At 44.3% G+C, this 24,371-nt stretch overlaps 1 protein-coding gene across 1 annotated transcript in view; it reads left to right on the forward strand.

Annotated features, from left to right (window-relative positions):
* Window positions 1-24,371, forward strand: part of Ephb1 (EPH receptor B1) — a 421,622-nt gene that overhangs the window by 287,429 nt on the left and 109,822 nt on the right. Inside the window, exon 5 of the mRNA XM_060385432.1 lies at window positions 16,110-16,445. Within this exon, the coding sequence (XP_060241415.1) occupies window positions 16,110-16,445 (336 nt within the window). The remainder of the gene's footprint in view (window positions 1-16,109; window positions 16,446-24,371) is intronic.

The following is a 24,371-nucleotide window of genomic DNA, read 5'->3' on the forward strand; positions in this document are numbered from 1 at the left end:
AGCAAGAGCCAGGGCAAGACTCTTTCCAAAACCTGGGTCTGGGCTCATACACTGTGCCAGCTGGGTCGGTGGTTTGTACATGTGGGTGCAGAGTGGAAGGAAGGTGGCTGCAAGCTGCAAGCTATTTATTTATTTATTTACAATTTATTCATTGTATATCTTGATTGTAGCGCCTCCCTCAACTCCTCCCAGCCCTACCCTCAATCCCTCTTCCCTCCTATCCCCTTCCCCTAGTCCACTGAAAGGGAGAGTTCTCCTCCCCTCTCACCTGCCCAAAGCTTGTTAACTCTCAGCAGGACTTCCTCTGTGGCCTGGCTAGTCCACATTGCCAGAGGCAAGTGATGAAAGACCAGGCAACCAAATTCCTGACAGAGGCAGTCTCTGCTCCCCTTAGTTGGGGACCCACATAGAGACTGAGCTGCCTATCGGCTATATCTGAGCAGGGGGTCTAGGTCCTCTTCATGCATGGTCCTTGGTTGGTGAAACAGTCTCTCTGCAGGATCCCCTGAGGTCAGATTTTTTAGTTTTGTTGGTCTCCTCGTGGGGCTCCCGTTCTCTCTGTGTCCTTCTATCTCTCCCCTTCTTCCATAAGACTTCCTGCACTCTGCCCAAAGTTTGGCTGTAAGTCTCAGTATCTGCTTTGATCCCCTGTTGGGTGAAGCCTTTCAGAGGACCCTCTATAGTAGGCTCCCATCCTGTTCCCTCTCTTTAACTCCTTTCTGGTGTCTATCCTGTTTGCCATTCTAAATGAAATTTAAGCATCCTCCCTAAGGTCCTCCTTGTTGTTTAGCTTCTTTAGGTCTGTAGATTTTAGTATGTTTATCCTATAATTATATGGCTAATATCTACTTATAAGTGAGTATATACCATGCGCGTCTTTCTGTTTCTGGGTTGCCTCACTCACGATGATCTTTTATAGTTCCATCCATTGCTGCAAGCTATTTGTAACTGTCACTCCTGTTTCAAGAAGGGTCAGGATTGCCTGTGTAAGTGTGCTTTTACATTCCTATAACCTGAAATTTCTTTTCACAGTTGTTTGACCAAGTGGGTCTGACCCTTATGAGGCCTTGTATAGCTTGAACTTTTAAGCTAATAACCAAGCAGGCTTGGTGACGATGCTTCTGTGTTGTGAGGTGAGAGCACTCAGTGTAGCAGATTGATAACATCTGGAGGAGCATCAAACTGCCTCCCGAACTTCTCTGCACCCACGTTTTCCCTATGGCAACCCTAAGAAAGGATTCTCCCTCTTTTTATTTTTTAAATATTTGTTTTGATGCATGGCTCAGACATGGTGCTAGATGGCCTTTTTCCATTGCAAACCCCATCACTCACCATTGGAAAAGAATGCCTCCAGGCCTGTGTTGGGACCTCCTCCCACACTTTGACATTGTGTTGACTTTTGATTGATCATTGAGGACCAATGTTTAGTGGACTCCATGTTTAAAGAAAACAGTTTTGTCTTTCCATCATCATCTCCATTAGCTAAATAATCAAACTCAGCTCCTCAAGCATAGTATTTCCTGTAGTCTTCAAGCCACCATCACTCTTCTAACACATTCTAAATTTCTCAGTTTATTTTCTTGTTTTTGTCCACTATTGTGTGATGTGGAGAGGTCAGAAGATGATGTCCAGCTTCTTTTTCTATCACTTCCCACTGTGTGTGTGTCTCTGTCTGTCTGTCTGTGAATGCCTCTGCATGTCTATAGAGTCTAGAGAAGGACAGACTTTGGTGTCATCCTCTGTCACTCTCTGCCATATTGCCTTTAGATACAGGGCACGTGCTTTTCAGCTAGACTGTCCAGCTAGTGAAGTGTTAGGCTCCTGCTCTTAAGTGCTTGTTTGTAGGCATGGACAGCCATGCCTGGCTTTTCTATGTGGTTTCTGATCATTCAAATCCAGGTTCCATAACAGGCACTATTACCACTGTGCTCCACCCCAACCGCTACACCTTGCTTTTGAGACAGGGTGGAATTATCACTGTGCACCACTCAGTACACATGCATCTGTGTTCATTTTGTAGTTGCCTCTCTGGACATCTATTTAGTCGTTATGACCCCTTTTCTGCAGGCCACTGTTATTCTAGAAGGAGAAAATGGGATCACCACCCTGCTGCAGATCCTTACTCTTTCTTTGAGACTTGGGCACTGGTTTAAGTGTGAAGTTCCAGAGATTGGAGGGAATTGATATAAAACTATCTATTTAATTTTCTCTCTTTCCTGCTTTAAAAATCAGCCTAAAGCAGTCCTTCCTACTTTCTGTGGGTCCTTTCTTGACATGAATGTTCCTCTGCATTCTTGGGTAGTGGCCCTGATGTCACATGTACAAGTTCTGGTCTCTGGAAAGAAGGATAGATGAGGGAAGGATGCTGGGACTTAATGGCAGCTGAAGCCAAAAGTTCTTAGATCTCTTCTTCACTTCATCTCAAAGGACAAGACTGTCTGTCAAGAGTGTGCATCTTTGCATCTGTCCTCTGCCAGGCTCTGCATCCCTAAAGAAGAGGATGCTTCACTTCTCACATGGTATATTCTGTCCAGGTTGTCCAGCACACTCTTACCTTTCCACTGGACTAGAAACTCTTGATGCACAGATCTCATTTTCTCCCACTCTCAATCGGATACCATAAATGTCCATCCCAGCTTTAGTGGTAGGAATCATGTTGTTGGTGTGATGCAAACCATAGTTGACTCCTGATTCCATCTTCCTCTCTTATTGAGTGGTCTTGGGTAGGTTACCTGACTCTTCCACAGTTTGGTTCCTTTTCTAAAAATAATGAGCATATTGTTTTTTATGCCTACTAAAAAATGCATGCAAAACACTTCTTTAGTGTTGGACATATTCTGAGTGGCTGGTCAATTGTCTTTGTTTTGTTTTGGATGAAAAGCAAGAAGTGGGTCTTGGCTCCCTACATTATGTAACACAAAACAAGGCAATCATAAGTGAATAGAAGGTGCCAGGGATTTTAGATCGAATGATTCAGAAGAACTCTTCTAGCTTGGCTAGACACTGATGTCATCTTGCCCTCCTGAAACTCCCTGAATCATCATGATCTCTGACTTCTAAGGGAGTCCCAGCTGACTTCCTGGCTCCCCATTCAGGGTGTATCAACACAACATTCTGGTCCAAGTCAGCCAAACACCAAACCCACATTTCAGAGAAAGGGGTGAGGCTGAGCTACTGCTGGGCCTCAGGCCAGTGTCTGCTACTGGGAATTCTCCTGGTCACCATTGCTCGTCAGACTGGTTTTGACTGGCTGTATCCCCGGTTGTTGACCATTGGCCTTACCAGGGATCCAGATTCAGAATCTACCCTCAACTCCATTACACTGACTGGAGCTGTGTCTTAATCTCGAGTTGTCATCAGTTCTCTTCTCAGTCTATAAGTTCCTGGCATAGGAACTTATAGCCTTCTCATCCGCTGGCATCCATGTGAGCCCAGCTCTGTAATGCCCCTGTGAGTGGGCACAGGGGCATTATTATTATATCCTATTTTTTTTGTTAATATAGGCAATGATCCCACTGTATTAACACAGAAGCATACCTTGGGGAACACATGGTCACCCCAAGGTAGAAGTGCAGAATTATAGGTACTTAGCAAATCAGTGGATACCCTCAGCATGCTTTCCCAAAGGACTTGACCAGTTTATACCCGTTTAGTTTAGCATGCGTCTCATTTCCCCGTGTGAGCCGGGATGCTAGTGAGACTTCTATTCTGTGCCAACTTAACCAACCTCCTAGCTGTTTTGATTGGCATTTCTGGCATTTCCCTGTGTATATGTGAGTGGGTTTTATTTAACATATTTGTTAGCCAGTTTGTTTTGTCTTCAGGCGCTTGTCTGTGTTGAACCCTTGCCTTTTCTATTTTTAATCTGACTCTCAGAAAGCCACTAATCCCCTGTGGCACTCTGCTCTATAGTCTCCCTGTATCTGTAACTCTAGTGTGGGCACATTTTTTGTTGTACCTAAGTATTTTAATTTTTGAACTCAGATCTGACCATCTATTTCTTTCTGGCATTGGGGTTTTGCATGCTGACTTTGTGTCTAGGCATAAAAACACTCTCTTGCATTTTTTTACTCCCTGGGAAACTGTTTGTGTTTAGATGTCCAGGCATCTGGAATTTATCCTTGTGTAGAATGCAATATTGACATTTGTGTTTATATTATTAAAATACAGCCTGCTATCAGCTCCACCCAAACTGTATACATCTTAGTGAGGTACCTCCTTCCTTATAGACTAAACTCCTCACCTAGCTGTCTGTACTGTTTCCCTGTGATCACCTGCTCTGTCTGATACTAGTTTTAAAGATGGTCACCTTATCACACACCCTCTGGATAGCATTCATTTCTCAAAAATGTCTTGTCACTTACTAAAGAATGTTTCTTTTGAAGATGGTTCTTAGAGCTAGTTGGGCTCATTTCATTAAGCAGTCCTGTTTAATGGGGCTTGGATGGCACTGGGTATATGGACCCCTTTGGAAGTTACTATCTTCTCTATGGTGTCAAGCCTTTTCATCTGAGAACATGGCAGTCAATTTTCTTTTTATGCCCTTCAGTAAGGTTTATAGTTGTCTTCATACACATGTTATGAGGACCTTGTGAGATTTGATCCTACGTATTTTATTGGTTTTGTGACTTATTGTGAAAAGATACTTTTTTCATTATTTTTTAAAATAGGCAATCATGAGCAAGAGATGATTTGGTAAGTAGGAGATTAGTGAGCCTACTTCCCCTGGCAGAATCCAACAGAGGCTGACCAGTGGGATGGGACAGCAGAGAGGCATTTGCCACTTGGGATATACTAGCTTCTAAGATTACTTTTCATTCTAAGAACTAGAGTATGTAAGAAGTATCAGAATCAGGACTTGACCTTGAGTGGTCGATGGCTCTCTGAGAGGAATGTCTACCCTTTTCAGCTTCTTTGTGGTTTTGTTTGGGATGTGGTAGCTAGAAAATCAAAAGTCCAGGCCATCCTCATTTATGTAGTGAGTCCGAGGCCAGCCTGGACCTTGTCTCAAAAATGAATTGGATAGGATAGGATAGGATAGGATAGGATAGGATAGGATAGGATAGGATAGGATAGGATAGGATAGGATAGGATAGGATAGGATATAATAGAATGAGGTAACATATGCTTTGATTAGTCCACACCCTCCTTTCATTGGTGTCCTATTCCCGAGAATTCACAGCGTACTAGATACCATGAAGGCCCTGATGTGTTCTACACTCTTGGAAAGTGATTTTAGAAGAGCTAAGTTACCTCCATTTGTGATCCACCATTTGTGATCATTGTCCCTGTCCTGTCTTGGTGCAGAGTTATTGAGTCTTGATATTCACAGTATCATTGCTCTTGATCCACTTTCCTGACTTGAACTTGGTCTTCACATTTGCACCTGAATAATGGCAATCACCAAACTCTGGATGGAGTCAGCTCATTTTAAACCAATTGAATGATTCTAGGTGGTTCAGGTCCCAAGTGCGTCAGTTCAGAATGACAGCCGGAAGGAGTAGCTCCATGGAGAAGTGCCCAAGTAAAATCTTTATTCCTATTGTACCAGAAATGAAGTGTTTTACAAAGTCTTTTGACAGTTCAAGAAGATTCAGATAGGCTAAGTCTGCTGCTTCCCAAGAAAACATCTTGGACTCTGCATTAGCAGGGCATGGTCTAGGATACTGTCCACAGAGCAGAAGACCCTCTGGTGGAAATTGAGCCTGGGCTGTCATGACCATAGGCTGTCATGAGCCTGCCTCAGTTTTCAAGTCTTTTAGGGAAGGACTTCTGAAGGTCAGGTCTTTAAAATGACCACACACACACACACACACACACACACACACACACACACACACAGACACACACACACTCACTCTTTGGTTTGGAAGGTCTTCAGGGATTCTGAGTAGTATGCCATCAAACCTCTGCTCTCTTTTGCCTCATCTGAGCTTTCTGCACTTCTCTTGAATGGACAGCTACCTGAGACTGGCTATGAGTATACTGTTGAGATTGGCTGCAGGTTCTCATCAGTCCTCTTTAGGTTTCTGTAGCTCCCTGGAAACCTGATCTCCCAGCTCCAGTGCAGACTTGAAACAGGAACTGTCTCTTGCCCCAGAATATGGAAACCATCCCTCTCTCCCAGACAATTAGCTCTATTAAAGAAGGGAAAGCAACATGTTCTCTGTACAAACATTGGTATGTGGTAAGATACATGACACCAGGCTATTTGATGCTCCTGAAATCCCTCTCAGCAGGGGCCCTCCTTGTTTTGACTAATCATTTCTTTCCCATTACTAACTGTTATGATTAGGAGAATTGCCTGTGTATGGACCCAGTATGTCAGTGTACAGACTTGCCCACACAACCCTGGAACCAAAATGGCTTCTCCTGCCCCTAAAGGGGAGGGGCTGAGATGGTTGTGAGCAGGCACTTCCTATCAGCTTGTGAGCCCCGTGCCAAAGCCCCTAGATGCTGTTATCTCTATATGTGACTTTCACATTTAGACACCAGGACTGCAGGCAAGCCTTAAACAACTCCATGACATTACTCAAATAATTTGTTCCCATCTATTTCTGTGGAAGATAATAGACCCTACCTTCCAACCTGTAAGGAAGATCAATATGACTAAGTTATGCACAAAGTGCCAAATATGGATGCTTTTTGTTTGTTTGTTTCTTTGTCTTGAGACAAGGTTTCTCTGTGTAGCCACGGCTGTCCTGGACTCCCTTTGTAGACCAGGCTGTCCTTGAGCTCACAGAGATCTGCCTGCCTCTGCCTTCCTCAGGGCTGGGATCACAGCTGTGCACCACCTCTCCCAGCATATGGTTCTTTATATATATATAGTGTTTATTAAGAGAAAATATTCTGCTGAATGTTGACCAACACCATCTCTCCGTTCTTCTAACTAGTCTTTATAGAAATCTACACTACGGGTCAAAAAAATACCAGTTTTCTACCAAATCACTGCCAGACCAAGGAGTTGCCAGTAGACACAAAGTTCTTTTGGCTACCAAGTAACCACTCACTGAGAAGAAAGAGATGCCAAGTCTATACATCCATGTGTCAGACTTGCTTTGACCTTGACACTCCTTTGATCAGACAAGCCATTTTGCTTCTCTGAACCTCAAGTTTTTTATCATGAAAATGGGGATGGTAAAGACTCTGGTTTTGAGAAAAACTGGTGATAATGCATATAGAAAGAATATTAGAATAATCTGAGGTTGGTTCTTTCTCTGTTGGTCCTTCATCCTGGCCCAAGCCTCTGTTGTCCCTCATCTGGATGGCTACTGTGGCCTTCTGGTTTGTCTGTCTGCCTCTGCATTTATCCTCTTGCATCTTGTGTTCACAAGACAGCTAGAGTCGTACTTAAAATGTCTGACTATGAGACTGGAAATGTGGTTCAGGGGCTAAGAACACTTACTATCCAGGCGTGAGGACTCGAGTTCAGATTCCAGCATCCATGTTAAAGAACCAGGCACATACCTGTGATCCCAGCACCTCGGAGGAGAGAGACTGTGTGTTACTGAGGTTTGCAGGCAACTAACTCAGTTCCAGGTTCAAAAAGAAACCTGATATACATGAAAAAGGTGGAGAGTATTCCAGCAGACCCCAGACTTATACTCCTCTGGCTTCCTTGTGCATGTGGATGTATGCACATACAACACACACACACACACACACACACACACACACAAACTGAGTAGGTCCTTCTTCGGAGCCTTCCTTAGAGTGAAATCTCTGCAAGCTGTGCTCAAGATTTGCATAATTTGTTAATCTGCCTCCACTGGTACCTTGCTCTCTCCATCCTTTCTCCCATCTCTCCCACTCAGTGATTTTCTTATAGCTTAGCTACATTGCTTGATTTTCCTTACCCAGCCAGCTGTACTTTCTCCTCAGGATTGTTGAAGGCACTGGCTCTGTTCTGGGGCACAGTATCCTTATAGTCTATTTATTGGCTTCTGACTAACCACAATCTAGTGTCTGTCCAGATGACTTCAACTAGGAGAAGGTTCACCTTACCAAAAAGGCACACTGACTTCCTTCTTCCTGTTCTTCATTACTAGAGCCTTGCCACCAATTATATCACACATTTATCTACACCTTGAAAAACTGTTCCACTAGAACATAAACTCCATGAGAGCATGGAGTTGAAGTAATTATTACAACACAGAGAATAAAATGGATAACTGTCAGTAGAGAAACTCTGTGTTAGTCTGCCTGCCCAATACAAGCTAGAGTCATCTTGGAAGAGAGAAACATGATTGAGAAAATGCCTCTATCAGGCTGACCTGTAAGCAAATGCATGTGGTCAGCCTGATGATTGGTGTAAGAGGACCCAGCCTTCTGTGTGTGGTGCCATCCCTGGGCAAGTGATCGTGGGGTATATAAAAAGGTAATTGAACATGAGCCTGATGATTGAACTATGATGTGTTCCTCCATAATCTCTGCTTCAGTTCCTGCTTCCACTTTCCTGCTTTACTTGAGCTCCTGCCTTGGCTTCTGCTGTGATCAGGATGTATAAGCCTAATAAACCATTTTATGTACTAGTACTAGTTGCCTTTGTTCACGGTCTTCATCACAGCAGTAGAAAGCAAAGCAGAAAGGAAGGTTACTGTAACTAATAGGTGCCATTCTAATTCTTCATTTATTGGAACTTCTATATAGTTCTGCTGAGCAATTATAATCCTTTGCTTTTACCCATGAGGATGCTGGATTTGTCTCATACTAATCTAGAAGAGTCAAACCTCCCATTGCTAGTGAGTTGGTCCAGGGCGTCATTTGAAGCTGACTCCAAAGGTCATAAAATTGTCCCTGGGAGATTTGGGCTCAAATGGCTGTTTGGATCCTATATATTAGCCCCAGGATTTAATGCCCTCTATTCCTTAGCCCAGGATACCAGCCAACATATTGAAGAAAAGATCCTCAAAAGATGCCCAACACTGCAAAAAGAAGGGCTCCAGTCATTCTCTGATGGAGACTTTTTGGTACAACTCAACCTCTGGAAGGTCACCCCAAAACTTCTTCCTCTACACAAGCAAAGCACTATACCTGGTGATCATACCCACAAATTACAGACATCCTTGCTTTGTTTTCATCGCAGTGACCCTGAGCTCTTCCAAGTTTCTGTTGTTGATGGGAATAGGTCTGCCATCCTATAATAACTCCTTTTTCTGTCCATTTCATGTCACCTCTTTTCAGAATATATTTGGTAACTTGTTCTCAACTTCCCAATATGGCTTCAACAGTCCCCCTCACCCTAAGACAAAATCTGATAACCTTTTTTTGTTGATGACCACTGATGTCATAGTGTCCAAGGCAGGCTCATTGGAAGTAAGAGGGCTCAATTCCTTCTCCAAAGTCCTCAACCAACACAAATGCATTGCCTCTCATCATACTCTTTCCTATAAGACACTGGTGGTTCCTGTCTGATCTCTTCTTGAACTCCTGTACCTGGTGTGATCACCATGGGAGAGGAGTCAGAGTCATGTTGTGAGGAGGTCAGGGCAGAGAAGGAGAGTTGAGCTCACACTGGAGCATGTCATAGCTAAACATGGCAGCTAGAAAGGGTGAAGAAAGCAAGGGACTGTAAAGCTATGTTCATGTTCATTTGATTACTATTGTACATCTCTGACAGTTGCGAGTATGTCCTCTGCCAGGTTGTGTCACCTTCCAGCCAAGCTTGCTTTCCTCCTGTGTTCTGTATTTAGTGCAAGGCATAACAATAAAATGGATGAAAATTTCTAACATACTTTGCACCCATAGAAAATGTGTACATCCCATATTTCCTCCGATGCCATTGTCCTCTGGATCTTATCTATTTTCCTGTAGACTCTCAAGGACTTTTCCACCTTCTCTAGGAAGCCTTCCAATCACTCAGCTGTAGCTCCTTTAATTAGCTCGGCCACAATGAGCAATGAAGACAGAGATACTCTGACAAAATCCTCATTTTGGAGAACTAATGTTGGATCTACAATGAGTACACCACCCATTGTGTTCCTGGGCAGTTGCACCTCTCTCCCCTCATCCTTACCCCAATGTCATTTTCTCCTCCTCCTCCTCCTCATCCTCTCTACTGCCTCTAAGCCTTCAGCCTATATTTAAGCATGTAGTCATTTTATTCAAACTACAGTCTTGACTCTTTTCAGCCAGGAGAACATTATATTATGGATTTTCTTGACTGACAATGCTCAATGCTCAAGGGTCTTGAGCATTAAATGTCCTTTGGCTCATTCAAAAACCCTGCTTCACTTCTTTTTTCTAAGGATAAACAGAGGAGAGGATGTAGCTTCCTTCAGGAATAAGAAGGGGTTTTCTTGCCTGTATATCAAGGAGGGCTATGAAGACCTTTTTTTTTTTTTTTTTTTCAGGAGATCAGGAAGCACAGGTACAAGTAAAAGCAGAGATCACATGTTTAGAAAGTGTCAAGATCCAGACTTTTCTGGATGCACAGGCTCATGTTTAAGGGTAGTCCATTTTGGGTGTGCTTCTTGGAGCTAAATAGCCTGGAATATACAGAATTGGGTAGAAACAATCTCCAAAATGTTTCTCCCCAAGAGTGGACCCAGTCTTGAGGACAGAACCTCTACATCATATCAGAAAATATGACTCTAACTGTAATACTTTCACTTTTACCTATAGGGATTTATATCTCCCTGAGATTCCTAACACAACCCACTATTTTCTGGCCTTGTACACTGCTCAGCATAATCCTGGATGCGGAGTCTGTGCCCATGGAAAGAATGATTGTACGAGATGAGCCTTAATTAGATGAGTGGATCATCAGGGTTCCTGATAATCCAATAATGACAATGATGACAATTACAGCCACTGACATCCCCCGTTCTTCCACGTACCAGCGACAGTGCCACAGTCTCATTTTTTAGAGGAGGAGATCAAGGCTTAAAGTTCGTTTTCTCAGAGCTGTGTAAGTTTATTGGTATAAATATTCAGGGGTTCATGGTTGACTTAAGAAGACAGGGAGCCTGTTCGCTGGCTGTGTGAACAGTCATGCACTGAGCACATGTTCACTTTTCTGCCAGAAACCCTGATTGCTTTAGCAGATTCTCTCAGGAGGAGAGTGGGACGGATCCTTTCTAGTTCAATGCAGAGAGTACCATGCCAGGTTGCATGCGGGCTCTCTAGGACAGCATCATCCCACTGCTGACGTCCCCAGGAATCCATGTGGGAGGGATGTCTAAGAAGGTAGACCTGGCTATAGCATTGCAGATTAGCCATATCTGGCTTTTCTGCTCCTTGTGTGAGCCTGGAATTCATTTCAAAGTTCTGAGACCAGGAGGTTGGCCTTATTAAGATTCCTGATAAGGGAAGCAGCTTTCGGGGCTTACCTGTCTTCAACACATTTTCCTTTTGATTACTCAAGTGTACTCTTATTTCCAGCTTGATGGCTACAAATAAACTCTCTTGCTTTCTGCCACCCACCCTGTCGTTTCATTCTTAAACAAATAAAGTCATCTGACCAAAATCACATTAAGAAGCAGGGAGATTCTATCTCAAGATTACAACACTTGGGCTGGCTTTGTGCCTCCAGAGGGATCTAGTTTAACTCCTTGAAGTCCATGTGACCATTGTGTTCCATGTGACTGAGCCCACTCCTTGGACATATCCTGCAAGACATTGGAGACCCATCTTCATAACTAAGGACCCAACATCCTCCCTCCTCATCCAAGTAGAAAAATCACAGCTCAACACTTTTCCCATTCTTTCAAAGGACTGAATTTCCCTAGCCTTTTAAACAGAATATGTTCATCAGTAGTAACCGTGGCAACAGATCAGACAGGCTTCAGAAAGCTTGTCTGTATGTAATTAAGAAAAACGAGGGAGCAGTCTTGAGACTAGGGGCTCTGGCAAGGAGACTGTGTCTGCTGAGCCTGGCCAGGCAGTTGATGGGGTTTTTTGCTGATGGAAGTAGCAGATTTTCTTCCTTTCTTTTGACCTCCCTCTCTGCTCCCCTTTGCAACATTTAGGTCTCTCTCCTGAGGATGTTTCTGGAAGCCTAAATTCTGAATGAATAGTAGCCGAAAAGAGTACCCTCCCCCCCAATGCAGGAGAAACACCTGAATGGTTAGAAAGTGGTCCTAGCACCTTCCGCCAGTGAGATTTATACCTGGGTCTAGATTGGCTCTGGCAGACAGCCTCACCCACACATGAGAGCCTGGGCCGCCTATCTTCAGGAATGTGCCTGTCTCATTAAGATGCCAGAGCTCAGACACCTGGGATCATTCCTCTTCCCCCCCCCCCCCAAGCTCTGAAAGCACCAGCTTGCCTGGCCCCAGAACAGACCTCATGGGAGTAAAGGACAGAGCTCAACACTGTCCCAGGGATCTGAGCCCCAGGGCTGTTTTATCTCACAGCACTTATTCTTATCTGAAACCATTCCATTTATCCCCAGGTTTACTCCTATTCTGTCAGATTTCCCTCTCCAGAGATAAATACCAGCCCTCTCAACATAAGTCTGCCTTCTTTGTTTCTCACTTTCTTTGCTCCCTAAGTGCCTGAAAAAAAGAGTCCAGAGAATTTTTGCTGTCACAGTGAAAGGATGAATGGGTGAATGAATAATGAATGGACTCCCAGTCACTCTTGTGACCCAAACTTGAGCCATCTCCGTAAGAATGCATGTGGTGCCCACTCTGAGAAGTTAACCAGGATATACCCACTGGTGAGAAGGCTGGGGAAAGGTTTAAAACAGACGTGCTGCCTTCTCCTGGACAGCGTGCTCCGCTCTCAGGAAAGGCCCTGGGTGTCCGGTAAAGGTTACCTAGAAGAAAATAATGAAGTCGGTTCGCCCCTGAACTCAACCACCATGCCATCTTTCTGCTTTCCTCATGCCCCGCAGGGATGATCACTGTGAAAAGCACATGCAAATTGGAATGGAGCAGCCATATTTCACATGCAAAGAGACATGTGGGGGAAAGTCCCTTCTTGGGGACGTCCTTTCTGAGCGGCTAGGAGCAATGGGGAGGACTGTCCACCAAGGGGAGTCTCTCGAGCTACAGCAGCAGATGAGGCAGGGCTGTCAGAGCCAGCTCTTCGCTTCCCACTTTATCTCATCAATGCCTCTGCTACTTACGGCCGCTTGCAAGTGGCCTTGACCGCTGCAGCAGCAGCACGGTCCATGTCTGCCTGAGGGCCTTTTACCTGCCACAAAAAGGTGTCCCAGTTCACCAGAGCAGTGGTTCTAAACCTTCCTAACGCTACGACCCTGTAATGCAGTTCTTCATGTTGTGGTGACCCATAACCATAGAATTATTTTGTTGTTACTTCATGACTGTAATTTTGCTACTGTTAGGAACTGTAATGCAAACATCTGATAGGCAACCCCTGAGAACCAGTGTGCTTTGAGGGAGTAGAACAGGTGAGACCTTCGGTCATGCGCATAGAAAACAAAAAGGTGAGGAGAGAGAGTGTGACTACTGGATATTGGGGAAAACTAGATAAATCACTATGTGGTCTTGGCTATTACAGACAACCAGATACCTTCTTATCAGGAGGCTGCACTATGGTGAGGATGACCCAGAAACAGACACCTTCACTGTGCAATGGTACAATTTATCAGCTGAGCTCAATTTATGTTAGGTATTAAAAACAGATCTATGGGAGATCAGGAAGTAACTGCATGACTGACAGATATCAGGGAAGGTTTCTCAAAGAACAGACCTCAGGTCTCTAAGAGCTGGAGTTCCTGAAGTAGACAAGGAGAACAAAGAACACCCTGTACAGTCTCAGGAGGGCAAAGACATTTTAGGGTACACAGGAAATTGTAGAAACATTCCAAAAGGCCACAATAAGGAAGTGACCCTGACAGGCCACAGTGGGGACACAGTGAAGGACACCAAAGATCTGATTCCTAAGAGCTGGCTGGTGACTAAACAGGGTGTCAAGGAATGCTAAGACTGAGGTGTACAGTCCCGGAATTTGTCAAGGAAAGGACAAGAGTAGCACAGTCGTGGTAGCTGGAAAGCAGGCAGCTGAGCTCAGAGAAGCGAGGGACGGCTACTTTGGGAAAGCTAGAGCAGTGTGGGGTGATGCCAGGGTGTACGGTTTGGTTTGAAACTAGTGACGACTTCTGTAAATGTTTATGCTCAGAACCTGGAGTCAGAGCACAGGATGAGGCTGAAGTTCAGACAGAAGAGGTGATCTCTAGAGGAGAGAGGTTTTGAAAAGTGCGAGGGCTAGGTGGTTGCTCTCTTGATCAAGCCTCAGCCTTTTTTACCTGGGGCTGCTTTCTGAAAGACAGCCTTGGGACCTCCTGGTTTGCTCTGGCCTAACAACTTTTTAAAAGATTTACTTCACACCTAGCGCAGAGCACCCACTCAGAGGATGTATTTACTGAGAGTGTAAGTGTGGCTTGTTGCTGAGGCACATCCGTTTGCTGTAAAGTGGGGCAAGCAACAGCGGCATTGATCAATGGGAGCCTGTGGGCTGAGTCTCCCTGGCCTGAAGCAAACAAAGATGTTCAAGACATGCACGGACCAAAATGGGTTTTAACAGATTGTACAGTGCAGCAAGGCTGTCCTGACTCAGTAAGAACACATCTGAGACAGGACCTGCTGCTCTCCCTGTACTAGCTGTGTGCTTACTTGAAGAAAATGAATGTGTATCCCTGGGGAGGTGGGTGGAGAATTCTTGAACACCATTTGCAAGGCTTCAGTAAAAAAGCTTCGTGAATTCCACCCTGTCACAAGTGTGCACGAACGCCATGCTTTAGCTCAGGCCTAATGGGCTTTATATAGTACAGTACTGATTTTCTTTCATGTTTTAATAGAATCTGGTTTAATATTTGCTTTCTGCTCTAGCTGCTTGCTGTTGACTGATTCAACACAGAATCCTTCCCTGGTGCCCTCCGACCTTGTTGTTATTCCCTCATTTTGTGTGTTGGCAATTGATTCCTGTCTCCAGCATGAACCACTTTACACATGTCTTCGTTCAGCTGGTGATGGTCACGTGTGTGCATTCTGAATGCATTACGATCGGGAGCGGCTGCTCCAGCCGACCTGCTGTTCAGAAGGGGGGCTTCCGGGTAGGATTCATTTCCACCCGTTAAACATTGACAATATGCAAGGCTCAGGCTTAGAAACTTGAGGCTATGATCAATCCTGTCTGTGGGAAGGAGGTTCTCCAACATAATCTAAAAATGTTGGCACTGTGGCCATTAATTCAGCATTTCCTACAGGGCTCACATTTCCCAGGGTTCTGTAGCAAGGCATTTTCATGTTCTGAATCATGAATACCCATGGCCACCCCAGTAAGCTTGCTTAGTTTGGGGAAAACAGGTGCTAAAAGCATGTCTCTGCTTAGGAATACACACTTTGGAAATAGGCAGGCCTGGGCCTCCATTTTGACATTGGTTCCTGTAGACCATGTGACCAAAAGCTAGCTTCCTCTGCAAGCTTTTTTCTTTCTGAATGTTTGAGATTATCACTGCATCTTCCTGGTAGGGTTCCTTAGAGGGAGGGGCAGATAAATAAATCCATGCATATAAAGCAGCTAGCTGGCTGCTTCAAAACCTACCCTTGTACTTTATTGAGTCATTGGGTCAAAGATGGTGGCTCTGTGAACCTCTCCTATCCAGGACTGCTTCTTGTCTACAGGTATCAGTCTGGTGGCATGTGGCTACTCATCACTCCAGCTGCTCTGGCAGCCTATGCTATAGAGAAAGCCCTGAACCATGCACATGCATAGGATTCCAGAATCAGTAGGGGTTTGGGGAGCGTCTGCTCTTATATCATTGAGTTCTAATCCAGAGAAGAAAAGGTACAAAATTCAGTAGCTGTCTTAGATACACGCATATTAACCATGAACAGTCATGGCTTAGTCCTAGGAATGAAGGTATCTACACTCACATGTTTAAACTTTTCTTTCCTTTGGCATACCCTAGCAAAAGAAAGCAAGTCGGTGTAATAATGATGGAAAGGAGAGTTGGGAGCAGATTGTCATCTTTGTCTACCTTATTTTGCCTCTATGATGGATTTGAACATGGAGGTTTGGGGTTGAGGAATAGAGTGTGTGTTCTGAGGTGGAGGTTGGCCAGGCACCAAAGGTAGCCTAGAGAGTTGCTGATCAAGGAGCTGTCTTCTAAGCCTCACTGGACCTTTATTTCCCTGCAGGTGTCCCATCAGGCCCCCGAAATGTCATCTCCATCGTCAATGAGACATCTATCATTCTGGAGTGGCACCCTCCAAGAGAGACTGGTGGGCGTGATGACGTGACCTACAACATCATCTGCAAGAAGTGCCGAGCAGACCGCCGGAGCTGTTCCCGCTGCGATGACAATGTGGAGTTTGTACCCAGGCAGCTAGGCCTGACTGAGTGTCGTGTCTCTATCAGCAGCCTGTGGGCCCACACCCCCTACACATTTGATATCCAGGCCATCAATGGAGTCTCTAGCAAGAGTCCCTTCCCCCCACAGCACGTCTCAGTCAACATCACCACAAACCAAGCTGGTGAGTCTGGCAGTTTTTATGCTCATGTCTGTCTTTGGGGCTCGCTTTTCATCCATCTCTATGTAGGGTCATAGCCAAAGCCACACCCATCCCACCAACCTGCCTTCAGACTTTCTTATAGGAGTAAAGGTGTCAGATGAGAGATGTTTGTGACTGTGGAGGAAACTGATGCCATCTTTCAACGTCAAGAGTTAGCTGGAAATTAGGCAAGTTTCCTGTGCTCAACATTAAAACATATCTGGGTATTTGAGCTGGAGTGGGGCCTGGTGCTTTGCATTCAGCCAGGCCTCAATAAGTGCTACTGAACAAAAGGATGAAGAGATGATGATTAGATAGATGGGTGTATGGGTACATGAATGGAAAGAAAATGGGTGGGTGAGTGATTGGAGCAGTGAGTTATGTGCAGGGACAGATAGAATGATGGATGGATGGGAGGGCAGATAGAGGGATGAGTGGTGGGAGCATTACAGATCTCTGAGAACAAGAACACCAATGGTGCTTTCATAGAAAACCCAATGAAACAAACTTCATTTTCAACTAAACTCTTGTTTTCTAAGATTTTAGCCTTCTCAGATGCATGTTACGGTGCTTTGGAGTCCTAGGAGAGGCAATAAGGGAAGGGACCCTGAGCATCTCTGCAGTGTGCATAGATCAGAACACATTTTTCTGTCTCCCCGTGTTTATTTCGTATTCTTCCCGTCTTTCCCCATTATTGCTTTTACACGTCTTAGTGCTATCCATTTCCTTTTATATCCACTTAAACAGTCCGTTCATGCACTAACTCATTTATTTACTCATTCATTATTAAGAGGCAGTTATTTAGCATCCACTCTCTACTCTGCTGTGGATCGGATGCTGTGAGAGATACAGTGATTCTTGGACAAAATTGTTCCTCCCGTGAAACTCATTGATGGAAGTATTTACAAGACACAGACCTAAAGCACAGAATTGCCAGGTGCCATGTTCTAAGCATAGAGTGCTGTACACTGGCAGCAAATAATAAGTAATTAAAGAGAAAGAAACACTTGTCCCCTGTGTGAGAAACCAAGCCTCAGAGGGGAGTGAGTGAATATCATATCTACAGGTGACCAGGCTCATCAACAGTGGACTATGATGATCTTATTGGTAACTATAATGATAACTTGTTAACAAAATAGCAGAAACTAAGAATCTTTCTTGCTCTCTTTTCTGTTCTGTATTTCCCTCCTTGACAACCTTCTTTTTTATTCCATCTTTTCCTACTCTAAACATCCCATCCTCAGGCTTGGCTCCACCTCTTTTAATATGAGGCATTTTTGATGGCAGATGATTCTTGGGTTAAAGCTGTCAGAACTGAAAAGAAAAAAAAAGTGTTATGGGAAAGCATGGCTGTCCAGATGGCTGTGCTGTTGCTGTGTGTGTGTGTGTGTGTTCATGTGGTGTGTTTGTATGTATGTGCCTGGTCACGTGTTTATATGCATACGTGTTTAGTGAGAAAATAAGAGTGAAAGTGTAGAAGCCTCCAGCTGGTGACCACAGCCCGGTGCCATCGAGAGAAAGGTTGTGAACACTCTGTCTTACCCAAGAAAATAGAATGGCAATTTCTGCATTATGTTGAGCATATAACATGGGCAGTCTTTGTTAGCAAGTGTTTCCCTTGGGGAGTTAAAGCAGAAAACTGGCTGAAATATTTTAGTGTCCCGGCTTCTGGGAATAACAATCCTGCCAGGCTGTCATATTACTCTGGGCTTGGCTGTCTTTTCTCTCTCTCTAAGCATGTGCGAATAAACCTGCCACTTATATCAGTTTGCTTTTATTTCTCCCCCTCCCTTCCCTTACTCTGCTATTCCTGAACCTGCCCATCTGCTAGTCTTGCCATCTGCACCTTCCAGGGTTTTAGAGAGCACAGGGACCAGGGTTCCTAAAAGGGACCTTGTGTTACCAACATCCAAAACATTCACTTTTATCCCCACTCATTTGTGCCTGTGCAAACACATTTCTCATGCCCTTTGTTCTCTAACAGATCATTTATTCCTAACCTCCCCTTGTTTTATACTCCATCATAACCTTCCAATATATAACTCTTTCTTGATGATTCTGAAATGTGGATATTGCAAAGTTTATAATCAGCAAGAGAGTGATTCAATAGCTGCTCAGTAGTATGTGGCTTATATAAAGCAAATACCAAGTTGGCTAGTGACACCTAGTCTGTGGGCTGTAGAATATCAAGGAATAATATCTATAGCACAGTAATTTGGTAACTATGTACATGTACATGTGTGTAAGTCATCTTGAGCCAGCAGCGTTTTGTTGTTGTTGTTTTTAAATGTGGGAATGACCGAAATGAACACTTGGGCCCTTGCCTTTGCAGGAACAATTTAGAAATGTGAACAAAAGCTATGTGCTCATAGTTAGGAGACTAAACAGTAGGCATTCTGGAAACCCAATACCAGAAATGGAGTGAGTGGACCTATGTGTAACCTTCTTAAGACACCATTGAGGTCATCTAGGGTTTGCGATTGTCAGGCTAGACTTCCTCCCTCGGATTTACAGAGTGGTCCATGTAAGTGTCTGTGGCCACCACTGTCAGGAGCAGATGGCAGGCCAAAACTCTGAGCAAGAAAAATCCTGAAATCAATCATTGAGCCAACCTCAAGGATTTCCTGAGCCAGCCACTACTTGAACCATGGACACTCTGGACGCTATTGAGTGGGTCCTCATAGGGAAACAGAAAAGTTTCCCATGGATACCTCATGTGCGTATTTCTTTCACATTCACAAAGGACAGTGGCATGTATAGCCTCATTTAATCCCCATAGTTACCCAATAATTATCCATCCTTCTGATAAGGGAACAGAGACTTGCAGGGATTTGGAGGATCTAAGATGGAAAGGCGTAGATAGACTTACCATGATCTCCCCTTTTGGTTTCAACCTTCCTCTATCCTATCCTAAAAGGAGACAGCTCCTCTTAAATGGCTCTTCCCACTTAATAGTTCATAACAGTAGGCTTTTCTGGTCCCCAAGGAACGAAATTCTGTAATTATTTCTTCTTTACTCAGACACAGGGTGAGACATGATTCAGAGTCCCTGTCTTCCACCATAGCCCTAATCGTGACATCCAAAGACCTTATTTCCCTTGACTAATCTTATGAGATGACTGTCACTCAGGATGCAGTCAGGGACAAAAATGTTCTGCTGCTTCTGAGCCTCTGTAGTGTGTCCACCCTTAGCAAGCTCTTTGCAAGGGTGTGGCTTAGGTGAAGAGACTAGGTCTGGAGTGTTTTTAAATTTTTTTTCTCAACATCTAACCACCAGAAAATAATCTTCCTGAATTTCAAACTCAGGTTTGTGACCATTTCATCCTCAAACCTATCAAAAAATCACATTATGGTGGGACATATAACCTATAAAGTCTTTCTAAGCGATCGCCATGTAGCTGGGCCACTTTAGCTGTCAAAAGAATGTTCATCATTTCTGGTCAGGGTTGGTCATGAATTATGCAAGCTCAGATTTACGTGAGGCCTGGAGGGATGCACCCTCACACTGACTATGGCTGCTGTGACTTTAAAGTAGACTGGGTCAGGCAAAAATGCTCTCTGTTTCCACGGCCAAACAATTTGCAGTGAGGCCGCTATCGCCACCAACTGTGACAGTCACTCACTGGCACCCGGCCTCAGAGCCTTCCGATGGCTGGATCATCTGCCTGTCTGTCAGAGAGAATTAAGTGAATAACAGCCTTCACATCCCCTACTACTGGCTAGACTCAGAGCACTAGAATCAGGGCAAGGAACCCCAGAAATCTTGGGAGTAGAGAGATGAGCCACACCAAGACCTGATTTGAGATTATCCAAGCCTGCGAGAACAAACTTGAAGGCCAGAAGGCCAGAGAATAATGGAGAGAAACCAGCTGGGCCAGGTGAGAGGCAATAAGGACTGGTGGGGACTGCAGGGAACTGTAGGATACAGATAAAGACACCCTATTCCAGCAAGTGTTGCCTTTCCTCTTAGTGCCTGATTTTTTTTTAAGCCCCAAAATGCAGATATAAATGTTGACAACTGATCAGAAAATTTTAAGTATCTGAGAGCCAAACAATTCCAGTTCTGGATTTGGCCTGCTGGCTATGGTTGGTGTCCTCTCACTCTGAGGACAAATCTAGTTTACCCAAGCTTTACCATGAGCTGCTGTGTCATTGGATCTCATTTTGCCTAGGGCAAGCATCTTCCTCACCTCCTGGACTCATGGAGGAAGCTTGGATCCCCTCTCTGCTCCTGGCTTATGCAACTGTCAACATTCCTCATTTCTCACCTGTAAAATGAAAACCATGATAACCTGCTTCCTAGTGCTACAGCAACAAGCAAATGAGACAAAAGATGGAAAATCCCTCTACATCCCTCTATGGGATGGGAGATTAGCATCATTTCTGGGAAAACTTTCTGATCAAATTGCTGGACTTTTCTTCCTCAGATATTTCCTTCTGAGGTTTCCTAGTCTCTTTGTTTGATTTCTATCTATATCCACCTCCCCATGTTGGGTTGATTAGAATAGGTACCAAAAGGAAGGGACCAAGTCTATATCATTGGTGCCCAGAACCAGGCTCAGTATGGTCCTGCTTCTCAGAGGCACCCTCTGCCGTTTTTATTTTTTTTTAACTGTGTGTGTGGAGAACTGCTGCCTCCCCTATCAGCTGGACTTGTAGGTGACATTTCCATTGCGTACAGTTCATGTATGGCCTGCTGAGCCCCTGGATGTGGAATTCCATCAATCATGTCCGCAAAACAGACACAATCTATTACTTAGTGTTGTGTAAAATAACTGTGCTGTTTCTGTTAATAGTCATAAGCTTTTACAGTTTGTCCATTTTTAAGGCATTTTTGAAGTTCTTGGGCAATTAAAATCACTCAGAAGCACTTCTTTTCCTACAAAAGAATTACCTAGAACATCAATGCCTCTGAATCCATCACCTAATTTGCATTATTCCTTGGTTAAATATAGTATTTGCATGCATAAAGAATAATCTTTGAATATGAAAAGGAATTTACGATATTGCAATATATCGTGCTCTTTGGAGGAAAGATATTATGTAAATCTCAAAATTAAATATTAAAACAATATTACACGCTGCCTGTGAAAATGTAGAGCATTAAGATCCCATATGCTGGAACCAGTTCATTTTTAAAGTCTGGTTTCATTGGAAAAGAGTGGATGAGAATTGCTCTAGAGCGGAGAAAAGATTGAGTCAGGACTTTAAAAAGACTGGAATGACTTTAAAGAAAACCTTGAAAGAAGTAAATAAAGAAAAGTTAAAAAAAAAACTCAAGGAAATGAAATTTTCACTGTTCTTAATTCAATTTCATAGTTCATTTCATTGCTGTTTTCTCATTGCTGACTCCAGGAAGGTTCCAATTGTTTCTTAAGCCCTGCCATTGAGAAAACTTGCATGTTGCCTGAGAAAGGCCTTGACCTCAGAAAGGCCATGTACCGGCAGGCACTGGCTTGCTGTCAGTGGGGCTGAGGTCAGCAGGTGGCACTGCAGTTGGTCAAGTTTCTGGGTATCCACCCTCTACAGCTTTGGAGTTTTCCTTCTTATGGAGAGGTCTGAGGAAAATTAGGCTTTCTCACCTACCACCAGCTTCTTTGGGGAAAGACAACAGAATACCAGGCACAGTGAGCCTCGGAAAACATGCATTAGAGAGCTTTATTTCCCCCAGACAGCAATTAACACATGTGTTAGCCTGGAGTATGGCAATTAGAATGTGTCTTGGAAGTCTGCAGGTCACATCTTTAGAGCCCATCCGATCAGCCAGGTGAGTGGGTATCTTCCTCCACTGTGGCTCCTGAAAGGACTTAGAGACTTGGTGCTTAGGATGTTGCTATGAGGCATGATCAGAGGAACAGACAGTGATTCAGCCACTCTTACAAGGGGGCTGGTTGGCCTATTTGAATATAAGAACTTTGGAAACACAACCACTTACCATAGCCTTTGTGACAGCTTATCCGGTGTTGGCTCAGTGTTTGCCTTACACATTCTCCTCCATCACTTTCTCAACAGGTAAGCGCCTGACACCCTCTGTCAATCCTACATTGTCCAGACACTAGGAAAATGGCAGGAAAGTAAACAGTCAAATATCCTATGTCATCATAGAGCTTGTATTAATCCACAGAACCCAAAAAGACCAGTCTGAGAAGCCCAGAACAGCCACAAATAGATTGTGGATTCTGCTGTAACTTGAGAGTCTGAATCCCCCCAGCTGTGTTCTTGGTCCCACTCCCTGCTTGCGTCTTAGGATAAAAACACGTGTGGATTTCAGAGAGCACTTCAGTTTCTGGTGTTGGTTGCTCTCCAGTGATTGTATTGGATGGAATGAATACTTTACTGTTAGCTAGCTGGAGTAGTTAGATTTCCAGGTTGGGTAAGCCACAGGATGATTAGGTTATATCAGTCTTTATTTCTGGTACTGAGTTGCAGCTAGTGATGCTGAGAGCTGAGAATGGTTCCACCCTCCATCACTTCTAAAAAGACTAGAGTGTCACCAGGAACCTGGGCACCTGTTGGTTCATCCTTCTCCAGCCTGGATCAGGTACTATGAGTATATATGGCTTGTAGGGTGACAGTGGTGCTGGTGACAACGAGATGGCAGGGAGTTCTAAAGTCCATATGAGATTGTTACAATCCTCAGCTGCAGAAGAAATATAAGATGATTTATGAAATAGCTAACATTGTCACTGCGGTCTTGGCAGAGAGGGTAAAAGGGTGGAAAGGGGTCCTGATACCTGACCCCTTAACCTCTGCCTTACTTTTTTATTGCTGTGAAGAGATACCATGACCAAGGCAGCTTAGAGAAGAAAGAGTTTGTTGGGGACTTAGAGTTCCAGAAGGTGGGATTTCATGACCATCGTGGCAGGCAACATGGGAGCAGGCAGGCAGGACGGGCACTACAGCAGTAGCTGAGAGAATACATCCTCATCCGCAAGTGTGACGCAGAGAGAACTAACCTGAAATGGTGTGGGCTTCTGAAACCTCAAAGCCCATCCCCCAGTGATACACCTACTCCAACACTCCCAAACAGTTCCACCAACCAGAGGCCAAGCATGCAAAAACCTGAGCCTATGGGAGGCATTCTCCTTCAAACCACTACAACATTCCAGTGGGCAGCCTCCGCCAAGAGCCAAATTCCAGAAGAGCACACCCTGGATCTCTCATATTGGCCCCTGAAGCCCATGTCTAGATAGATGCTTAGAAAACATTCCACAAACAATAATAAATAAATTACTAACGAAGGTCTCAGTCTTCTGAAGTCAATTTCAGCATCAGCAAATGATTTGGCTTCAGCTCTCTCAGTGGTTTCTTCCTGGGGCATTTCATTCTGGGGCAAGATTGGAACTAAGTCTGTAACTCTTCCTTGAGGAGATGTGGGACTTCTTATGCACTGTATCGCCCAAAGTGTCCCCGTGGGAGCCACCTCCCTGAGATCTGGCCTGCTCTCCTTGCTCCTCACCGGCGGGGGAACCCCTGGCAGGCGCAGTGATGGCTAGCTGGGATTGCATTCCAGTGCCGTTTTCTGTCCACCTGCGTTCCAGCTCCCTGCCTGTCATTTTCACAGCGCCATCCATGTTAAACAGGCAGGAGCACGAGGGGTTTTTGAATGCAGCAATTAACAAAACAGTAATCAAGCTAAGTGTTTAATTTCAGAAAATTAACATCTTCTTGGAGAGGATGTGAAAGATGGAGGGAAAGGCACAGCAAATGTTCTGGGGAAATAAAGGCAATGCTGGACCACAAATATTTTATAGAGAAACGGGGAGTCTGCCAGTACCCCAGATCATGAAACCAGTGTCTGCTTAACTGTAGGATGATAGTATAGGATTGAACTTTACAATTTTAAAGCATGCATTTCCTTCTTTCCCTTTTTATTCTTCTTTCTCTTCTTCTAGGACACAGGGACAG

Source organism: Meriones unguiculatus, chromosome 6 (assembly GCF_030254825.1).
Source record: "Meriones unguiculatus strain TT.TT164.6M chromosome 6, Bangor_MerUng_6.1, whole genome shotgun sequence".
NCBI lineage: Eukaryota > Metazoa > Chordata > Mammalia > Rodentia > Muridae > Meriones > Meriones unguiculatus.